Below are 22157 nucleotides of genomic sequence, written 5' to 3'. Positions count from 1 at the left end.
AGCATCACTTTTACATGACTACAGGGTGTACAGCCATTGATTTCTGTACTCCCCGCCTGCAGCTCCCCAGGTGCGATAAAACAAAGAGTTTTTATGCCTATTTATTATGTATGTGTGCATGAGGCCTTAGAATGACTTGACTTCTTTGTGGCATGAATTCAGGCAGTTTCTGGAATTGTTTCTTGGGAATCGGCTAGATTAGTCACATCACACAGTTCCTGCAAATTTGTTGGCCACACACTCTTATCGTGAACCACCTGTTCCAAGTCATCCCAAAGGATTCAAGCTGTGTATGCCAAATCCTGACCCTACCATCTGCATGCCACAGCAGAAAATTGTATTTATAAAAGGCAAATGGCTTCCTGATTTTTAAAACCAAGCTTGTTGTTGTTGAACCCCCTTTTCCTCAGAGCCCTCTGATACATATGATGTTCTGTCTGGTCATGTGACGTCATGGGTCCTCTTCTCCTTCTTTGTCCTCCTGTGGTGGGCACTCCAGAGTAGTGGTAACCTACTTAATGTTCCCTGCAGCATTCAGTGGGCGGGTCCTTGACACCCTGGCTTCAGGAAGAAAGATTAGTCCGCTGGGGACAGCCACAGAGATAGGGTGAGTATTTGGGGGTCCCCCTTAATCCATACCAGACCCTTATCCGAGCAAGCAGCCTGGCCGATCAGGAAGAGGGGTGGGGTCAAGCGAGCGCCCCCCACCTCCTGAACCATACCAGGCCGCATGCCCTCAACATGGGGGGTGAGTATTTTGGGGCGGGGGTCGCCCTGCGGCCCCCCACCCTAAAGCTCTCCGGGGTCTTCTGCTGGGCTCCTCCGCTATCTTCTACTCTTTTGCCCTCTCTCTTGGTAGCATTAGCCCGGTCTTCTCCGTCGTCTTCTTCCCTCCGGTCTTCTTACACCGATGTTGACATGGCGCTCTCTCCGGCTGTAATGCCGTGTGTGCGGTGCGCAACGACTTATATAGGCATGGGACGTGGTCACCAGGTGATGTCATCCAGTGACCCCGTCCCTTATGACATCACCACCCAGGGACATGATGGGGCGTGATGTCATATAGGGCGGGTGTATCAGATGACATCGCCCGGTGACCTCGCTTATTTTACGGTATTACATCGGGAGAGAGTGTTGTGTCAACAATGGAAGAAGAACGGAGGGAGGAACAAATTACTTTAAAAACTTGTCTAGTGTGTTTTTTTATTGACACTTTTTTCCCCCAGTCGAATGGGTAGGGGTACGATGTACACCATACTCATTCACATAGGGCCGGGATCTGGGGCCCCCTTATTAAAGGCCCCCACCCGCAGACCCCAACAACCAATGGCCAGGGTTGTTGGGCAGAGGCCCTTGTCCTCATCAACATGGGGACAAGGTGCTTTGGGGTGGGAGGGCCTCAGTGCGCCCCCTGCCCAAAAGCACCCACCCCCCATGTTGAAGGCATGCGGCCTGATACGGTTCAGGAGGGGGGGGGGGGCGCTCGCTCATCCCCACCCCCTTTCCTGACCGGCTGGGCTGCGTATCTCGGATAAGGGTCTGGTATGGATTTAGGGGGGACCCCACGTCGTTTTTACAGAGTATGGGGTTCCCCTTAAAGAGGAAGTAAACCTTCTGGAAAAAAAATAATAAACACCCTGCAAGACAAAGGCATAATGAGCTAGTATGCATAGCATACTTGCTCATTATAAATTATTTACCTGAGATCAAAGCCCCTGCAGCAGTCCTCGTTCCCCTCCTCCGTCGCCGCCATATCTCCCAGAGTGACTTCCGTGTATTGCGGCTTCGGCGCTGTGACTGGCCAGAGCCTGCGCATGCGCGTGGGAGCGGCAACTAACGGCATGATTGCCATTAGAAATGGCACGCTCAGTGCACCTGCGAGCCACTGTCTACGGTGCATGCACCGTAGACATCAGTGCCTGTCTTTTGCAAATATCTCCTAAACCATGTAGGACCAGTTAAGATGGCTCCTATAGGGAAACATTGATTTTCACACGTTATGCGACATGAGCTCCCAATGTCGGAGTGTTTGTCACACCAGTGTAAACCTGGCCTCAGAGTCTAAGAGAAATAGAAGGGACTTTTTTTAAAGCGGGAGTCCGCCGGGACTCCGCGTTTTTTTTTTTTTTTAAAGTCAGCAGCTACAAATACTGCAGCTGCTGACTTTTAAAATAGTGACACTTACCTGTCCAGCGCGCCCGCGATGTCGGCACCCGAAGCCGATCTCTAGATCGACACTCGAGTGCTGCCGCCGCCATCTTGGGTATGGGAATCAGGAAATGGAGCCTTTCGGCTTCATTTCCCGGTTCCCTACTGCGCATGCGCGAGCCGCGCTGCGCAATGAGGACGGTCCCCGCTGCCTCTGGGATCTGTGTGTTTCCCAGCAGGCAGCGGGGCACTTGCGGAAGGGGGCGGGCACTTGCGGAAAGGGGCGTAATGTACGCCCCTTTCCGCAGAGAGCTAGCCCGGAAGTGGGTGCAGTTACCTGGATTATCCAGGCAACTGCACCCCCCTCCCCCCTGAAAGGTGCCAATTGTGGAGGGGGGGGGGAATCCGATGAGCGGAAGGTCCATTTTAGGGTGGACCTCCGCTTTAAGAATAAAAACTTGAATAGATTTTTTATTTTTAAACCACAGTTTTGTGTCGCTTTAAAGTCTTTCACAATCGATTGTTTAAAACAACTGAAAATTTTAAAGTGGTTTTAAAGTCGTTATGAACCCTTACATATTCCCAGTGAAGTGACTGGAATCAGGTGCTTTTTTTTATTTTCCTTGCATGCCCCCCTTGGATCTACAGCGACTTTACTTTTAAGTGCACTTGCAGTGCAAAGTGGATTTTCCTTTAGTAAATAACCCTCATTGTGGTATTTTCAAAATTGTTGCTAATTTTTTGTTTATAGCGCAGTGCCGTATCTCAAAAAAAATAGCCCGGTCATTAAGCAGCCAAATCTTCTAGGGCTGAAGTGGTTAAGGTGAAAGACCTTCTGTGCTATGGGTTTACAACCACGTAAACTATATCTGCATGCTTTACGCAGCGACACAATTCATCGCTTGGCTTTTCACATGGACATGCCTAATAATGTACCTAATGGTCACTGAACATGTGTAAGAGTACACAAGCTGCATCTATAGGCACTTTATTTCTCTGAAGGTGTAAATGCAGATTTTCAATTTAAATCTGAATTCCAGGAGAAACAATTATAAGAATCATGTGTATTCTTTTTAAGATTCTTGGTGTGCTTTGCGCATTTCTTCCAGATCTGTGCAGTAATCCCATAATAAAGACCTGTTGAAGAAGCCCATCAGGAGGGCGTAACGTGTATGGATGGAAGGAGTCCATGACGTCATTGCTTGCCATTTATCAGCGTGCTGAGCTGATTATATGCTTGTTTTTTAAATATCCATGTGAGTGTTTTTAATCCCTTGTTCAGTTTTAATATTAATATTTGGAAGCAGAGAGCACTATGGTTTCTCTATTTGTATTCTATGACATGTCTTATTGATGATCGAGAAGCAAGAAGTGAAGTAGTGAGGTTCAGGGATGATATGAGAAGGAGTGTTACAGTACCATCTAGTGTGGAATTCACTAAGGCCATGATGACTCTGTATTGGGGTCAGATACTGGAGGTGAGCACTGGGCAGGCACTTTAATTTCAGAAGTTTTTTATTGAATTTTCTCATAGAAAAAGTATGAACAGATAAGAAAATAGGGAAACATTGGTACCTTCTGTTATACATTAGAACAAACAACGGACGATCGTTTATATGAGTACACTGACCCACAAAGATCACAAGTGGACTTTATCATTGAGTGCTAAACTTACGATAAGGGTGTTGACCAACGAAATCAGACATCCTATCTGGGAGCAATCTGTGTCTTGGGTCGGGAGGCAACACATCCAACCTCTTATTTCAGAGAGCAGGCACTTTATATGAAGGTAGTGGGCACCAAACACATTGGAATAAAAAATATATGAACTGCTATTTGACATTTACACAGCAGTGGAGTTCTAATACACTGACTTTTGTATACTGTATTTGTATATGAGTTATTTGAGTTGTTACTATTTAAATTTTTTCACTATATGACGAATATTTTGCACTTCAATCCCATAATAAAGACCTATCACTGCTGCCCTCTCACCATCCACAGAGTGACTGGTCTTGTCTCCGCCCCTTCCTGTAATTTTCTGCAGACAACCTGTAGTGGGTGGAGCCTTCTGAGTCCCTCCCACACCTTTGCTCTCTGCACAAGCTATGTACAGCACAGGGATGAGGTCATTGCTACTTTTACAAGGCAATATCTGGGTTTGCAAAGGCATTTTGTGCAGGCAAAGTGGATTTATTTTCTCTATGGCTATTTTAAAATATATAGAAATCACTGTTTTGTGGCTGGATGTCAGCTGTAAACCCAGAACCCACCAGCTGCACTGTGGATCATACAGAAGTATGGACAGACATGGCAATATCATTTGCATTCAGTCACCCTCGCTATTTGCAAACACATTCTGGCATAATCTCTGTTATTTGGACATCATCTTCCTTTGATGACACACAGCTCAGCCAGCTGAAGATTCTCTGACATTATGCAACAGCCCAGCTCTACAACTGACATTCAGCAGTCATCACAGGGGAGGAGAAGGCAGGCTCTGCTCTGGAATGTGATGAGGGCAATTCTTATTATACATTGGATGGGTGTGTTCTGCTCCTCTGATCACTAAGCCCCCCAATCACAGGGGCATACTGGCCCTTTAAGAAAGATTAAAAAAAAAATTGTATGTGCTTTCTCTCGGGTCTCATTCTATCTGCATCAGTAGACTTCATTTTTTTTTTTTTTTTGCATAATGAAAGTCTGAGTGGCATAGGAAGCTGCTGGAGGAGAGGAGTGCAATACCAAATGGCAGAGGGAGGTGAGGACAGACAGGGTCAGGGGATGGGAGGCTGAGGGAGAACAGAGGGTGAGAGGCAGAGAGGAGGCTGAGATTGGAGGAACTGTATGCAGGATGAACATAGAAGATTGTCTGCGCATCAGAAGAAAGGCAATGACAGAGAACTAGAGCAAAGAGCTATAGACTTTAAGGACAGTGGAGCCCAGGAGAAGGTTGCCCCAAAGGAACGTGCTTTCCTCCAGAAACATCTAAACTTTCCTGCTGGAATGGGCACTGGGGGTCAGCCTGATTTCGGATTTCACCTTTGTCACGTCTGCCTTGGAGCATCCTCCACCAGTCTAGACTGAAGCGTGCTCCAGAGGATGAAAGTGCCTCCTGCCTCTCAGTTTGGGATGATGCCCTTGGATGGATGGATCGCTTCTGCACGGACTGAACGTGAAGATATATAGAAGGTGCCACCTGTCAGGGTCGTTTTAGGCTTTTACCTGGAAGGACCTCACCTTGAGCTTGCAGTCCCTTGCATCCACTTGATGCCTACACGATGACCCAGGAACATGTGTTCAGCGCTAGTTGGGAACTTATTGCAGTGAAGGTCGTATTATAGGAAGTAGGGACTTTTGGTTTGTGTTGGAGCCGCACAAGGACACAGCGATCAGTAGAGGTTTGTGTAGCCTGGGATCCAGACGCTCATCATCTCCACGCTTCACAGACTAAGGGTAGGAGCGTCCCTTCAGATCCTCTCCGGGTCCTTAGCTAGAGTCCAGAGGCTGGGAAGGAGCTGTCCCTTCAGGACCTCTCCGGGTCCTTACCTAGATTTCAGAGGCTGGGTAGAGCGTTCCTTCAGGACCTCTCCGGTTCCTTAACTAGATTCCAGAGGCTGGGAAGGAGCTGTCCCTTCAGGACCTATCCGGTCCTTAGCTAGAGTCCAGAGGCTGGGAAGGAGCTGTCCCTTCAGGACCTCTCCGGTCCTTAGCTAGAGTCCAGAGGCTGGGAAGGAGCTGTCCCTTCAGATCCTCTCCGGGTCCTTAGCTAGATTCCAGAGGCTGTGTAGAAGCGTTCCTTCAGGACCTCTCCGGGTCCTAACCTAGATTTCAGAGGTTGGGTAGAGCGTTCCTTCAGGACCTCTCCGGGTCCTCCCCTAGGTTCCAGAGGCTGGGTAGGAGCATCCTTCAGGATCTCTCAATGTCCTCACCTAGCTTCCAGAGGCTGGGTAGGAGCTTCCCTTCAGAACCTCTCCAAGTCCTCACCTAGATGTCAGAGGCTGTGAAAAAGCTGTCCCTTCAGAACCACTCCTGATCTGTTTCTAAGATCTAGGAGGGAGCTGTCCCCTGTATATCACTCTTGGTCCTGATCTGATTCTAGGATCCAGGAGGGAGCTGTCCCTTGAGTATCACCCCTGGTCCTGGTCTGATTCAAGAATTCAGGAGGGAACTGTCCCTTGATAACACTTCTGGTCCTGATCTCATTCTAGGATCCAGAAGGGAGCTGTCCCTAGAGTATCACTCCTGGTCCTGATCTAATTCTAGGATGCACGAGAGAGCTGCCTCTTCAGTATCACCCCTGGTCCTAAACTGATTCTAGGGTCCAGGCGAGAGCTGTCCCTTTGAATATCACCCCTGGTCTTGATCTGATTCTAGAGTCCAGGAGGGAGCTATTCCTTCAGTATCACTCTTGGTCCTGATCGGATTCTAGGGTCCAGGGGGAGCTGTCTCTTGAGTATCACTCCTGGTCCTGATCTGATTCTACGTCCAAGAGGAATCTGTCCCTTGAGAATCACTATTAGTCCTGATCTGATTCTAGGGTCCAGGAGGAAACTGTCCCTTGAATATCACTCCTGGTGTGGTTCTAGGATCTAGGAAGAATCTGTCCGTTCAGCAACACTCCTTGTCCTGGTTTGATTCTAGGATCTTAGGAATTGTTCCTTTAGAACTACTTCATCTGAAGATTTGGAAAGAGCTGCCCCCTAAGCACCAATCCAGGTCCTGACAGGATTCCCAGCATCTAAGAAGGAGCTGTCCATTTAACACCCCTCAGGGTCCTGATTCCTAGGATAAAAAGCTGTCCCTTCAGCACCACTCCAGGTCCTCAGCGGATTCCCATGCTCTAGGAAGGAGCTGTCCCTTCAGCACCACCCCGGGAATTGGTCTGATTGTCGGCAGTTGTACCACTCCGAGACCTTAGTCCCCAGACTCCGGGACAGAGTTGTTCCTTTAGCAGTGTTGGGTTCCTTAGCTGCCCTCAGATGCAGGGGGGTATCTTTCGGTTCAGCACAAGTAGAGTAGATCTGATAAACAGGTTGGGGGCTGTACCACGCTGGATTCTCAGCTGAGAACAAGAGCTGACCCTTCAGAGCCACACTGGATATTTCTCTGAGCTCAGTGGCTGGATATGAGCTGTCCCTTCAGGACCACATTTATGGTCTCAGTCCCAGTGAGGAGAAGACAAGCAGAATCCATGCAAGCAGCATGCGGCATCTACTTTCAATCACAAGAGGAATTTAAAGTTTACTGACTTTTATTGGCTGATTAGAAAGTCTAGCAATTTGGAATCACTAATTTTTCTTTTTTTCATACAAGGCTCTCAAGCATTAGCCTGGAAAATTAAACAGACGTTGTCAAGGTCATGGGAAGTTTGGTTCAGGATACAATTTTGGAGAATCTAAATGTCTACCAAAACGCCATCTTGATCTAATACAGAAACACCCTAGACTAGGACTGTTTAATTATATACCTTTGGTACCTGTTGAAAGTCTCCCAAGTCTCCCAGTCTACCAGGCTAAAGAAAAAAAGAGGCCCAATTATCATGACCAAGTATGAGGATGTGTGACAGAGGTGTTCAGATGCTCATTACCACAGTGGGGGCCTTTGCAGCTTTCAGTCTGATGACCATTGCTGTGGGCACGGATTACTGGCTTTATTCAAGAGGGGTCTGCAAAGCTAAGTCCACTAATGACAATGAAACCAGCAAGAAGAACGAAGAGGTGATGACCCATTCAGGATTATGGAGAACCTGCTGCCTTGAAGGTATGATATCTGCTCTGCAAGCACTTGGCCTCTTTGACCTATGAGCCCAAAAGGGTGATGCATCACTTTATGTATTATTCAATGTTCTCATAGAAGAACCTAAAACTCTTTGGTTGGTGTGGATTCACAGTAATGTTTGATGGTTAGGGCATGCTAATAAGTGTAGTCCTTTTGCAGGCTGACTGTGTATTACCAAATGTATATCTCAGATGAGAAGGAAAAATACGCTTTCTAACATCTAATTTCAGCATGTTAGGCTTATTTAAGCAATCAGAATCAAATTTTCACTGGTGTGAGCTAAACCAAAATCGTATTAGTTGATTTAGGTTGCTGCTCATTTTACATTCCCAGTAATTTCCTCAATTTTAACCTGAATATTTATTGAGAACCATGTGTGCTGGAGACATCTCCTGGCAACTGTTGTGGAACAACAAGCACCAGCATAAACAGAATATCATCTAACAGGGCACACTTGTGAATTGAAGGCTGTCTTCCTACTTATCCTTGTTATTGTAATTAAAAATGCAGCCTTCAGGAATCTCTCCTGTCTCTAACTTTGGTAGGACTACAAGTACCAGCATATTCTTACACACCACATATGGTGTTTCTCTGGTTACACTGTAGGGGGCTTGCAACCTAAGCTTGTTATAAAGGTTAATTTAGCTGGATTAGTCAACCTGTAGGTCTCCAGCTATTGTGACAGCCAAAGTATCAGCTTCTATTGCCAGTCCCATGCTTGCAGTGGAAGTCCTGACTTGTATTTCCCTAAGAATAGTAGGTCCTGACTTCTATTTCCACAAGAGTCAGATACCCACAAATTATTATTTAGTATTTCCATATACTGTTTCCTAAGTTCATTACAATATTTTAAAATACTCAAAAATATGTATACTTCTTACCGGAAGACTGCTATCGTGGAACCTCAGTATCAGAGTTCTTGGATCTTAGACATGCAGTCTCAATTATATTGTTGCAGTAGGCTGACACTCAATGCCTCTGGTGCATTGTACATCATTGAAATATTTAAAAATGGAGTAGGACTCTATTCATAATGATCCCAGATCATGGGGGAGAATCTGGGCTTGAATTCTTTTTGAATTATTTTATTCTTGCCATTTGAGTGTTTAGGGTACTTTAAAAGCAAGTGGATGACTAAACAACTGTTATGTAGAAGAAATTTCACTTTCGGATAGACAAGCCTATCTGATACATTCATGTTTTCTTCCATGTATTTATTGCTGCAAAATTGTTTGCCTGATTGCTTTTATCATTATTCATCTCCAGCTCTCATCTAGTTGTATATAAAGTCTGTGTTGCACAATAACTAACTCCTGTTTCTATGTTGATTTTTTTTTTCAATATGGGATACTTTCTAATATTAGCTTGTGTGTGGGAGATACCTAGCAGAGAATTTATTAGGAGTTCTGTCTAACTGAAAGGGTTACTGCTTCAGTACCAGTGTGTCCAAATAGGCAATGGTCAGTCATGGCCTTGTATGCATTATAGAATGTTTATGTCTTTATTAGCTGTTCAAATTGACAACTGATTACTGTGATTATTTACTTCATATTACTGATTTGTAGGGTGGTGTAGACTAGGTTTCTTTAAATGTAGAGAAATGCCAAGTCTTGGGATACCCAGTGGGCCATTTTCCATCTGTGAAGAAACCTAAAAGCCAAAGTTAACCTGAGATATCCTTCAAAGTTATCCACTAGTTCTGGAGGGGGTACAAGTCTCGGCATACTCTTTTGATACTACTCTCCATCATTGAAGCAGCTACTTGTTGCAGTATACCCAGCAGACTGTATGTCCAGCTGCGGAAAAGCTAAAAATCCCAGAACAACCTGAGATCCTGTCATCCATTACAGAATCATTACCTTGTTGCTGCATATCTAGAAAGCTCTTTTATTCAGGTGTGGAGGGATGAGAACCTGACTTCCAAAAGCAGAGGTACTTTAGATCAAAATAAACTCTGAGAGCCTGTACTCCAGCTTTGGAGGAACTTTGTTACCCAGCTTATCCTATGAACATGACCTGGTTCAACAGTTCTCATGATTGGCTGGCAACCATTCAAGGGTATTCCCTTTATCGCAGGGATAGAGAGGGTACAAAAGGGGGAGGGTTGTGCCTATATATCAGGAATAATGTACAAGTGAATGAGAGAGATGACATCAATAATGGAGCCAGGGAGGAGGTGAAATCCTTATGGGTAGAGCTCCACAGGGATGAAGCTAAAGGGAAAATAACACTGGGAGTATGCTATAGGCCCCCCACCTGAGGGAGGAGGGGAAGATTGACCTCCTATCACAATTTGGATTAGTAGCAAGCATGGGAAGTGTTATCATAATGGGGTATTTTAATTATCCAGACGCAGAATGAGTGGAGGGCACCATGCATTCGTTTAAGGCTCCCCGGTTCCTAAATGTCTTGCAGAACAATTTCCTGGGTCAGAAGTTAGACGCACCAACTAGAAACAAAACATTACTAGATATACTGATTATCAACAATACAGACCTGATCACGGATATGGAACTACGGGCAATTTAGGAAACAGCGATCACAGGTCAATTGGCTTCAGTATAAATCGCACAAATAGGAAACATAAGGGGAACATATAAGGGGAATACAAAGACTCTGATTTTCAAAAGAGCCAACTTCCCTAAACTACGAACCTTGCTAGAAGATATAAACTGGGATAAAATCTTAGGAACAAATAACTCGGTGGAGAGATGGGTTTGCTTTAAGAGCATATTAAATAAGGGCATTAGGCAGTGCATCCCATTGGGAAATAAATTTAAAAGAGCTAACAAAAGTCCTGGATGGCTTAACTCCATTGTAAAAAGGCATATAAAAGCAAAGGAGAAGGCCTTCAAAAAATACAAGGGTGAGGGATCATCATCAGCATTCAAACTTTACAAAGAATGCAACAAGAAATGTAAGGGTGCAATTAGGGTGGCTAAGATAGAATACGAAAGACGTATAGTGGAGGAGGCCAAAAAAAATCCCAAGAAATTCTGTAAGTATATAAACAGTAAAAAAGGCAGGACAGACCATATTGGCCCCATAAAGAATGAGGAAGTACATCTGGTTACAAAGGATGGGGAGATGGCAAAGGCATTGCATTTATTCTTCTCCTCAGTCTTCATGAGGGAATTGGGGGGCTTCAGTAACCGAAACTGCAGTGTTTATCCTCATGACACATCACAGGAAACACCCTCGTGGCTAACAGAGGACAGAATTAGAATAAGACTTAAGGCTGGGTTCACACTGCTGCGGGGGGAGATCCGGATGTGATTCGCACCGCAAATCACATCCGATCTCCGTAGCGATGCGAGTACAGCCATACAGATAGTATGGCTGAATTCGCATCGGTCCCGCAGCAAACTCGCACGGGACCCTTTTTTTGGTCCGCAACAGAATCGGATCGCATGGGGGTTCACACCATGCGATCCGATTCCTGTGCGAGTCGGCAGATCGCACTGCGATATGCGGACGGATCTGGGGGTGTCATTAACATATCATTGACACTCCCAGCCGTCCGCATAGGGCAGTGTGAACTGCCGGCGGGAGTAATGCGATGCGGGAAAACGCTGCGGATTCGCGGCGTTCCCGCATCGCAGCGGTGTGAACCCGGCCTGAGAAATGTAACATTAATAAATCACTGGGACCAGATGGTTTGCACCCGAGGGCACTCAGGGAACTCAGTCAAGTAATTGCCAGACCACTGTTTCTAATTTTTTCTGACAGTCTACTGACTGGAATGGTACCAACTGATTAGAGAAAAGCCAATGTAGCACCAATATTTAAAAAAGGGACAAAATACATCCGTGGGAATTACAGACCAATTAGCCTTACATCAATAGTATGCAAGCTCTTGGAGGGGATGATAGGGGACTATATACAGGATTTTATTAATGAAAACAGTATCATTAGCAGTAATCAGCATTCATGAAGAATTGTTCTTGCCAAACCAATCTATTAACCTTCTATGAGGAAGTGAGCTACCATCTAGATAAAGGAAGGCCGGTAGACGTGATGTATCTGGATTTTGCAAAAGCATTTGACACAGTTCCCCATAAACATTTACTGTACAAAGTAAGGTCCATTGGTGTGGACCATAGGGTTACATGGATTGAAAACTGGCTACAAGGGTGAGTTCAGTGGGTGGTGATAAATGGGGAGTACTTGGAATCGTCAGGGGTGGGAAGTGGGTTCCCCCCAGGGTTCAGTGCTGGGACCAATCCTATTTAATTTGTTCATAAACGACCTGGAGGATGGGGTAAACCAGTGGTGGCTGGTGCTCAAAAAATTTTTTTGGGGGGGGGGGCACAAACAAACTGAAAAAAATGTGAGAAAAAAAACATCAATTGCAGCCACTGTACCCATAGAACGCAGCCACTGTGCCCATCAAACGCAGCCACTGTGCCATCAAACGCAGCCACTGTGTCCATAAAACACAGCCACTGTGCCATTAAACACAGTCACTGTGCCATCAAACGCAGCCAATGTGCCATCAAACGCACCCGCTGTGCCATCAAACACTGCCACTGTGCCATCAAATGCAACCACTGTGCCATCAAATGCAGCCACTGTGCCATCAAACGCAGCTAGTGTGCCAAACGCTGCTACTGTGCCCAACTAATACTGCCAGTGTGCCCATCATATGCTGCCAGTGTGCCCAACTGCCCATCATATGCTGCCAGTGTGCCCATGAAATGCTGGCAGTGTGCCCAACTGCCCATCAAATGCTGCCATTGTGCCCAGCTGCCCATCATATGCTGCCAGTGTGCCCATCAAATGCTACCAGTGTGCCCATCAAATGCTGCCAGTATGCCCATATGTTGCCAGTGTGCCCATCAAACACTGGCAGCGTGCCCATCAAATGCTGCCAGTGTGCCCATTAAATTCTGCCAGTCAGTGCCCATTAAATTCTGACCGGCACTTATACTGTGTCTGTGAGGCAGCAGATGATGGCGATGAGCGGGGTTCTTCATGCGTCTACTGCCTCCTGATAGGCATCCAATAGCGGCGCCTGTTGTTTCAGCCAATCAGGTGACAGGTAACAGACCCAGGCACCAGACTGACGGGGAGGCAGTTCAATGTTAGGAAAGTGAATAGTCATTTGCTTTCCTAACACAGCTGAGTGGATTGCGAGCGCAAAGCATGGCACTCGCAGTTCATCTATTTTGCAGCCTTACCAGCTTCGCTCAGGCCGTGTGTTCCATGGAGCTTTTGACATCACTTCCAGTTTCCCTCTGGCATAGGGAAACTGGAAGTAATGTCTTAAATCGAATGAACAAAGCACCCGCTCGTAGTGATACTACAGGTGGAAGTTGTTTGGCACAATGGAATGCGCCACAAAGCAGGTAAAAATCCTGTAAATGAAGCGCCTCATCTGCAAGCTCGTGGTTGCATTGATGTAGCACTTCCAATAGTGCACTGTGTCCGGCGCCTGAACACAGTGCACTTAAAGAAAATTTTTTCTATTTTTGTCTTACTGCCGGGGGGGGGGGGGGGGGGGGCGGCGCCCCCCCTATGGATGGGCCGCTACTGGGGTAAACAGTTCAATCACTGTATGGGATGATACTAAACTAAGCAGGGCAATAACTTCTCCGCAAGATGTGGAAACCTTGCAAGAAGATCTGAACAAATTAATGGATGGGCAACTACATGGCAAATGGGGTTTGATGTAGAAAAATTTAAAATAATGCATTTGGGTGGCAAAAATATGAATGCAATCTACTCACTAGGGGGAGAACCTTTGGGGGAATCAAGGATAGAAAAGGACCTGGGGGTTCTAGTAGATGATAGACTCAGCAATGGCATACAATGCCAAGCTGCTGCTAACAAAGCAAGCGGAATATTGGCATGCATTAAAAAGGGGACTGACTCCACAGATAAAGCAATAATTTTCTCACTCTACAACACTCTGGTCCTGCCTCACCTGGAGTATGCTGTCCAGTTCTGGGCACCAGTCCTCAGGAAGGATGTCCCCTAGCTTTTAAGGAACTTTGTTACCCAGCTTACCCAATGAGCCTGGCCTCCAGGTTTGGAGGAACTACATGTTCATGCACACCTTGAAAGCTTTTGCCCACCTGCAGAGAAGCTATAGGTCAAAGAGTGATCATGCAGGATACTATAGTCACAAAGGATAGAAATCAATTCAGCCATCACTGCCAATGACAAAGTTACTGTTAAGCTATTCAGTGAGTGCATTAGACAGTAATAACAATCATTTATGTACATCCGACATTCTAGTTATTGCTTACACAGATTTTCCAATACACAGGAAACTTATTGTGTGAGCTGAAGCCTATAGTTTCCTTTTCTTTGTGGAGAAGGGAATGATGCGTTCACCATATATGCATAGCATCTACATGTCAATGGAGAAGGTTGTGGCCTGGTCTCAATCTCTAGCTAAGAAAGAATAGTCGGCTAGATAACTTATTTGCGGTTGCTCTGGTGAAATACTTGCCCATTCAACCCTAGACATAGTATAACAACAAGTCTACTGCTATGGTAAAAATATGATTCCTAGCACCCTACCCCATAAACCCCATACCGCATAAAGTCCTCTGATTCCCCAGCAGCTAGGATTCCAGTTATGGAAAAACATGTTCTACTAGTCAGGCCACTAGTTTCCCAAGATTTTGTTAGATCCTTGCTCCAAACTGAAAATCAGTAAAATATCCTGGTTACGTTCTAGCAGTAAGCTTTGTGGTTTCAGCATTCGATATGGCAGAATTCACTAGATTGATCATTTAGGTGCACGCCTAGAGCACAAATGTTGATGAGTATTCTTGATATTTGATAAATTGCCTTATAGGCATCAATAGTACCTTCTTATTTCCTAAATATTCCTTCCCTAAAATGCTTGACTCCTTTAGAAAATTCATCAGGTCCATTCACACGCTAGTAAACTGGAGATCCAAGGTGAACATCTACTTCTCACACATCAATGCACTCATTTAATATTTATAATGATATTTCCTAAACACATCTGGACCCCAGATGACGACTCCTTAGTTGAAACGCGTTGGGTGGATTCCTCTGCAGACACCGCTATGTCTATATTCATGTACATGTCGCTTTTTAATACCATCAAAATGTGAGTTTTTTTACTCTTAATTATTCAAAATTTCTACGTGACAATATTACGCTATGTCGGGTTTCTGTTTCTATGGTTCCATGTACGAGATTATCATTCTATCTCGCATCGGACAGTAGCGATTCTCTCACCTATTTTGACGTGGTGGTACAAGCTGAGTCCAAGGAATATCCATATCCATCGGATAGATTCCATATACAAAGCCCATAAGACTTGGGGGACGTATGTCTCACTAAGTCCAAGTCCTCTGGTAAGCCTCCCCATTCTCACGGTGGTGGCGGTGTTGCGCGTTAGAAGAGCACGCATTGTTTCTGAATGCGTGACCTCTCTACTAATTCACCATTGGACATCATAGTTTGGGACTTATTTGGCACAAGCACTATTTTCTGATTATCATCTATTAATGATTATTATTCACTTATATTTTTTCACTTATGTGTACATTTCAATGTTTATTTAATTTTTTTAAATATGGTTTTGGTCCCTATGTATAATTAACATTAGGAATATGTTTTTCTTGTTTAACTGATTTATATGGTGATTCGTATAATTTTATTTCTTTGTCTTTATCATAGCGCTACACGTTTATTTTTCTTTACATCTGTACACCAGAATTTGCAATCAGAACCCTTAATAAACACCTGATGCAAGCAAATCACATTCAGGATAAGTCAGATATAAGACATATCATTTCCACTAAAAGTCTATTGATCTAGCTCTTGCCACAGATTTTGCACCAAGAATGGAGTAAGCTGATTAAAGTCATCTACACTATAAAATAAAAAAAACACTATGGGGTGACTTTTGCTGAGTGGCCAGCTGGAAGGGTAGTATGTACATTTGTGGGCCATACAACTCCTCATGCAAGCATGAATTAAAACATGATGAATGGTAATGGAATTAAACAAACCCTCAGTAACCGAACACATAAATGGGTACTCTGCCCACATTCAGCTCTGAGTCAGTCAGTCAGCACCCTGGGAAGGGTTAACACGACGCTAAAACTACTTGTGTTGCTTAAGTCACAGATTCCCCTGTATTTAATCTTCTTTTCAGTGCACAGATTAATCAAGCTTTCTCCAATCTCCCTGTGTTTTGACTTCTGGATCCATTCCCCTTATACATACCAAATGAGATACAATGTAACTACAAAAGAGATATTGCTTTTCCATGTTCAGGACACAGTGCAGGATGTTTAATAGCAGAATTTAATGCTCACATGGGGAATAAATTGCAAGTAATACAGTTATACTGCTGAAATGAAAAAATGACTGCTTTATTTTTATTTTTTTACTTTTTCTGTGCAGTAATCTCTTTTTTTTTTGTTGTTAACATTATTATCTCAACTACATTGTAAAAAAGCTACAGCAGAGTCACTTATCAAATCACAAAGACAAAACAATATATATCTGTACAGTATATACACACACACCGAAGTGTTTTTACATGCGATTTGACATGTCAAATTGCATGTCAAATCAGCGGCAAGTGAAGTCAATGGCACCATCCTAATCGGTGCGACGCCTCATCTGTGGCGCTGCACCGATTTAAAAAAAAAAGTTGTTTCTGTACTACTTTTTGCGATTTCAGGCTGCGATTTACATTGACATTGGTGCAGAAACCTGCACCGATGTCTCTGAAATCATGGCCAAAATCCAGACTTACATGCGGGAGTGAAATTGTGTGAGTTCTGCTAAACTCACACGGCTTCATTCCCGCAACTCAATGTGAACCACGGCTTAATGTGACCTATAAACTGTACAACTCAGTTAAAAAACAAACTGAAACCTTTTAATGTGATTGCATAAGTGTGCACACCCTTAAACTAATACTTTGTTGAATTTTTGATTTTATTACAGCACTCAGTCTTTTTGGGTATGAGTTTGTTAGCATGGCACATCTTGACTTGACAATATTTGCCCACTCTTTGCAAAAACACTCCAAATCTGTTGGATTGCAAGGGCATCTCCTGTGCACAGCCCTCATCAGAACATCCCACAGATTTTCAATCAGATTCAGGTCTGGGCTATGGCTGGGCCATTCCAAAACTTTAATCTTCTTCTGGTGAAGCCACGCCTTTGTTGATTTGGATGTATGCTTTGGGTCATTGTCATACTGAAAGATGAAGTTCCTCTTTGTGTTCAGCGTTCTAGCAAAAGCCTAAAGGTTTTGTGGCAATTATGACTGGTATTTGGAACTGTGTTTAATTCCCTCTACCTTGACTAAGGCCCCTGTTCCAGCCGAAGAAAAACAGCCCCAAAGCATGATGCTGCCACCACCATGCTTCACTGTGGGTATGGTGTTCTTTTGGTGATGTGCAGTGTTGTGCCAAACATATCTTTTTGTAATTATGACCAAAAAGTTCAATCTTGGTTTCATCAGACCATAACACTTTTTCCCACATACTTTTGGGAGACTTCAGATGTGTTTTTGCAAAATTTAGCTGGGCTTGGATGCTTTTCTTTGTGAGAAAAGGCTTTTGTCTTGCCACTCTACCCCATAGCCCAGACATATGAAAAATACAGGAGATTGTTGTTACCTGTACAGCCAGTACTTGTCAGATATTCCTGCAGTTCCTTTAATCTTGCTGTAGGCGTCTTGGCAGCCTCCCTGACCAGTTTTCTTCTCATCTTTTCATCAATTTTGGAGGGACATCCAGTTCTTGATAATGTTACTGTTGTGCCATATTTTCTCCACTTGATGATGACTGTCTTCACCGTGTTCCATGGTATATCTAATGCCTTGGAAATTCTTTTGTACTCTTCTCCTGACTGATACATTTTAACAATGAGATGCCTCTGATGCTTTGGAAGTTGTCTGCAGTCCATGGATTTTGCTGCTGGACGCAACTAAGAAAATATCAGGAAAGACCTACTAGAACAGCTTAACTTTATTTGGGGTTAATCAGAGGCACTATAAATTATGGCAGTGTGTACAGACTCCTATTTAACATGAGTTTGAATATGATTGCTTAATTCTGAACACAGCTACATCCCCAGTTATAAGAGGGTGTGCACACTTATGCAACCACATTATTTTAGTGTTTTATTTTTGCTTCCCCCCCAACCCCATAAAAGATTTCAGTTTGTTTTCAATTGAGTTGTACGGTTAATAAGTCAGATTAAAGGTGGAAAAAGTTCTGAAAAGATTTATCTTTGTCTCATTTTTTTTACATCACAAAAACCTGCCATTTTAACAGGGGTGTGTTGACATTTATATCCACTGTATATATATATATATATATATATATATATATATATATATATATATATATATATATAATATTTGTATTTACAGATTGTGTTGTGAAAGTAGATTATTTTTACATTCTACCTTTATTATTACACTTTAATATTTTGAAAGTTAGAATTAATTCATGTTGTAAAAGAAAATCTGTTGCATCTATAAAAGTAAAAGAACTCCACATGTGTAACTAGCATAGTCGCCTGCTCACGTTATAAAGCTTACGATTTTAAAATATGTTATAATGCTCACATGCCTCTCTAGATGCATGGGTGCATGTGCATATGTTTAACGTGATACTAAACACATACTGTTTGATTTACATTGTCCACTCTTTTTTTGTATATGGATGATGGCACTGTAGTTATTTTAATTCAAAAGAACATCTAATAACCTTTTTCCTAATCAATATACAGCTGTCACATGACTCAGCTCTCTCCCAGCCTGTCTGCAGGGAAACATAAGCAGGAGGAGCTTCTAGTTGCTGGTCACATGTTCAAAATAAAAAAACAGCCTTTGGAATACAGAGTAAAAATGAATAATTGATATCAATAAACTGTTTTATATTGTCGTATATAGATATAAATTTGAAATTAAATCTTTATTATTTTTTGGCAATAACATGGTATAGGTGGAATTCCGCCAGTCATAGGTTGTGTCACTACCCTACAGCTTGTGTCTTAGCCCTTGTACACGCGGTTGGACATTCCGAAGGAAAATGTCCGATCGGACCGTGTTGTCGGATAATCCGACTGTGTGTGGGCTCCATCGGACTGTTTCCGTTGGAATATCCATAGTATCAAATAAGTGCCACGCCTGCTCAGATCAAATTCCTAGACCAAAGCTATCGGCTTCTAGCCTGAACGTAGTCCCATCATAACGAAATAACGTCATCACGTTCCGGGCGATCGGATTTTCCGACAACTTTGTCCGACCGTGTGTATGCAACACCAGTTTTGGACAAAATCCGATGGATTTTGTTGTTGGAATGTCCGACCGTGTGTACAAGGGCTAAGAATAATAGGTTAGGGAAACCTCCATCAATTTACATGTAATATCCTGCCCCCATTGGGTTTATGTTGAATATTTTTTTATTAAGAGTTTTAAAGCATAAGGCTCGGTTCACACTGGGTTGGCTTCAAAATTGCCCGACTTGGAGGTCGCTCTGTACAGCGTGACTTAAGCATGGCTTACAAATGTCTTCTTTAATAGAAGGCAATGCAAACCATTCTGAGGTTTCCCCCAAGTAGTGCAGGAACCCTTTTCTAAGTCGGAGTGACTTGAGTCGCTCTGATTAGAACGGTTCAATTGCACTGAATGGAGTGCAACTTTTCAGGTGGCTAAGTCGCCTGACAAGTCGCCCCAGTGTGAACTGAGCCTTACAGGTAATCCAAAAAAAAACACAACCATACATGTATCCTGTACATGTATACAACAATACAGCAAATCACACATATACCAAGAACAAAACACTTATGCCCTGTACACACAGTCGGAAATTCAGATGGAAAGGGTCCTATCGGATTATGTTGTCGGAAAATCCGATCGTGTGTGGGCTCTATCGGACTTTTTCCGTCGGAAAAAGTTTGAAAGCTGGATCCAAAATTTTCCCACAACAAAATCCGATCTGACTTTTTCCGATTTTTCGTAGAGAATTCCGACGGACAAAGTGCCCTGCATGCTCAGATTAAATTACGAGACCAAAGCTATTGGCTACTAGCCTCTACGTAATCCCGTCGTACGCAACAAACGTCACGAACGATCGGCTTTTCCGACAACTTTGTCCGACCGTGTGTATGCAACACAAGTTTTGGGCAAAATCCGTCGGAAAAAAATCTGACGGATTTTGTGGTCGGAATGTCTGAAGGTGTGTACAGGGCATTAGAGTACAGCGTGAAATTATGGGAGAGTGGTCTTTGCTTAGAAGGCATACATGTCTGTCAAGCGCGTAAACAAGCAATATTTGCAATAATTTCTAGCTGAAGTACGGCAGAAGAAACAATAAGAAAGTCTGAGAATTCAGTAGGCCTAACTCCTTCCATAGTATGTAGGGATACACTTGCACTAACATTGTTGGAAGAAAATTGTTCTAATACCTGATATAAACTAACGTGGATAATGGGAAGAACAAGGATGGCCAGCACACATGGGCAGCCCCTGGAACAACCAGATCCTCAACTTGTTGCAGAAACAAAGCAGTCAATAGCAGAGGAATATCTGAAGTGGGACCACACCATACACATGAGTTTGTAGGATTCAGATCTGTCATCATCCCATACAATCATATGTTCCACAGAGTCTATCTGGTTCACTTCACAGGCCCACTCAGCCAATAATGGGGCTTCAGCATGGGTAGCATGCTAAGAGCCTGGCAGCATGGTTAATACAGTAATCTGGGGTTCATTTGGGAATTTATCCCCAACTAGTTTATCATACAACTGTAAGATTTTATCTCAAATGGGAGAATTTTTGGGCAAGTACCGCAAATATGTGTCATATTGCCAGGACCCCATAAACAGTGCCAGCCAGTGTCTGGGATAATGGGATTCATTCTATGCAAAAGCATGGGGCAGCGATACCATCTAGATAAGATACAATAATTACATTCTTGCACATAGGAGGAGATAGACATCTTGTATGTAATTGTCAGTATTTTGTCCCATTCCATATCGTCTGATGAGGCATGCAATTCCCATTTCCATTTAGAAAGAAATGGAGGTGGGTCCGGGGTATGACCCCCTCATCAAGATCTGATATATCTGAGATAAAGAATGTCCAGGCCTAGAAGACTGAGATAATAGAAATTCAAAATCAGTGGAAGGTCGCATCAGGGATTCTTTGACTGGGTTCCCATACAGTGTTTCAGTTGTGTGTATTCCACCCATGAGCCTGAAGGAGTGTGACATGTAGGTAGTATCCTCGAAAGAGGAAGGAGAATTCGACCCATAAGGGCATAGCACAAGAAAATGTTGTCCTGTTGGTGCCAGCATAGGAAATTGGAATTTGTTGCTGTCGGGGGAAAAAAAGCAATCCCAAACAAGAGAGTCAGGGGGCTTGGCCTAGAGGGGAGCAGGCCCTTACCAATATAAGCATCCCGTATCTGTAGCGTGGCATGAACTTTAATGCCGCGTACACACTTCCTTTTTTAGTCCCGTCGTACGTCATCACGTTCAAAATGAACGGACTTTGGTCCGTTCGTGTGTGGGCAAGTCCGTTCGGTCGGAAGTCTATCGTAACTCCATCGAAAGTCCGCCGGAAATCCCTCGGGAAGACCGTCTGACTTTTTCTGTCTGGTCATGTGTATACGGCATAAGGTCTTTCGGGTGTCGATGAGCTGGATCAGGAGGTGACCACAGGGGAGAAAAGATAATTTTCCAACCGAGTCCACAATTTGATGGGAGCACCATGATACCATATCAACCATCCTAATCAGGAAGGCCACATGGAAATAAAGCAGTAGCTGGGGCTAAGCCACCCCTCCCCTATTTTTAGGTAATGACAGGACTGTTTGACGAATCCTGGGTTTCTTGAAATGCCAAATAAAAGACCCAAATATCTTTAAGGGAAGAAAAGAAACCTTGAGGTGGGGGAGCAGGAATAGCTTGGAAGGTATACAATAGTTTTGGTAGAATGCCCATTTTGAGAGTGCTTATACGTCCAAACCACAATATATTTGGCTTATCGTATCATTTGAGACAGATGTGAACCCAATTCGGGAGATGTGTGTAGTTAAAATCCTCTACTGTGGACAGCACAGATGGGATTTGAATGCCTAGGTATTTGATAGCCTTCTGTTGCCATTTAAATGCATAAGTACTACGGAGGTAGCAAACAGACAATTGGGATAGAGACACATTTAAGGCTTCTGCTTTATCATAATTTACTTTAAAATTGC

The 22157-nt window shown here is 43.7% G+C and overlaps 1 protein-coding gene across 1 annotated transcript in view; it reads left to right on the top strand.

Annotated features, from left to right (window-relative positions):
• Positions 1 to 4629: 4629 nt before the first annotated feature.
• The window catches only part of CACNG3 (calcium voltage-gated channel auxiliary subunit gamma 3), a 184292-nt gene continuing 166764 nt past the window's right edge, over positions 4630 to 22157 (top strand). Inside the window, exon 1 of the mRNA XM_077449334.1 lies at positions 4630 to 7911. Within this exon, the coding sequence (XP_077305460.1) occupies positions 7701 to 7911 (211 nt within the window). The 5' untranslated portion in view covers positions 4630 to 7700. The remainder of the gene's footprint in view (positions 7912 to 22157) is intronic.

This window comes from Lithobates pipiens, unplaced genomic scaffold (genome assembly GCF_037356315.1).
Source record: "Lithobates pipiens isolate NorthernLeopardFrog02 unplaced genomic scaffold, aLitPip1_a1.2 Scaffold_22, whole genome shotgun sequence".
NCBI classification, from domain to species: Eukaryota; Metazoa; Chordata; class Amphibia; order Anura; family Ranidae; genus Lithobates; species Lithobates pipiens.
Note: the sequence above shows the minus strand (reverse complement) of the source record. Positions and strands in the feature narration are given on the sequence as shown.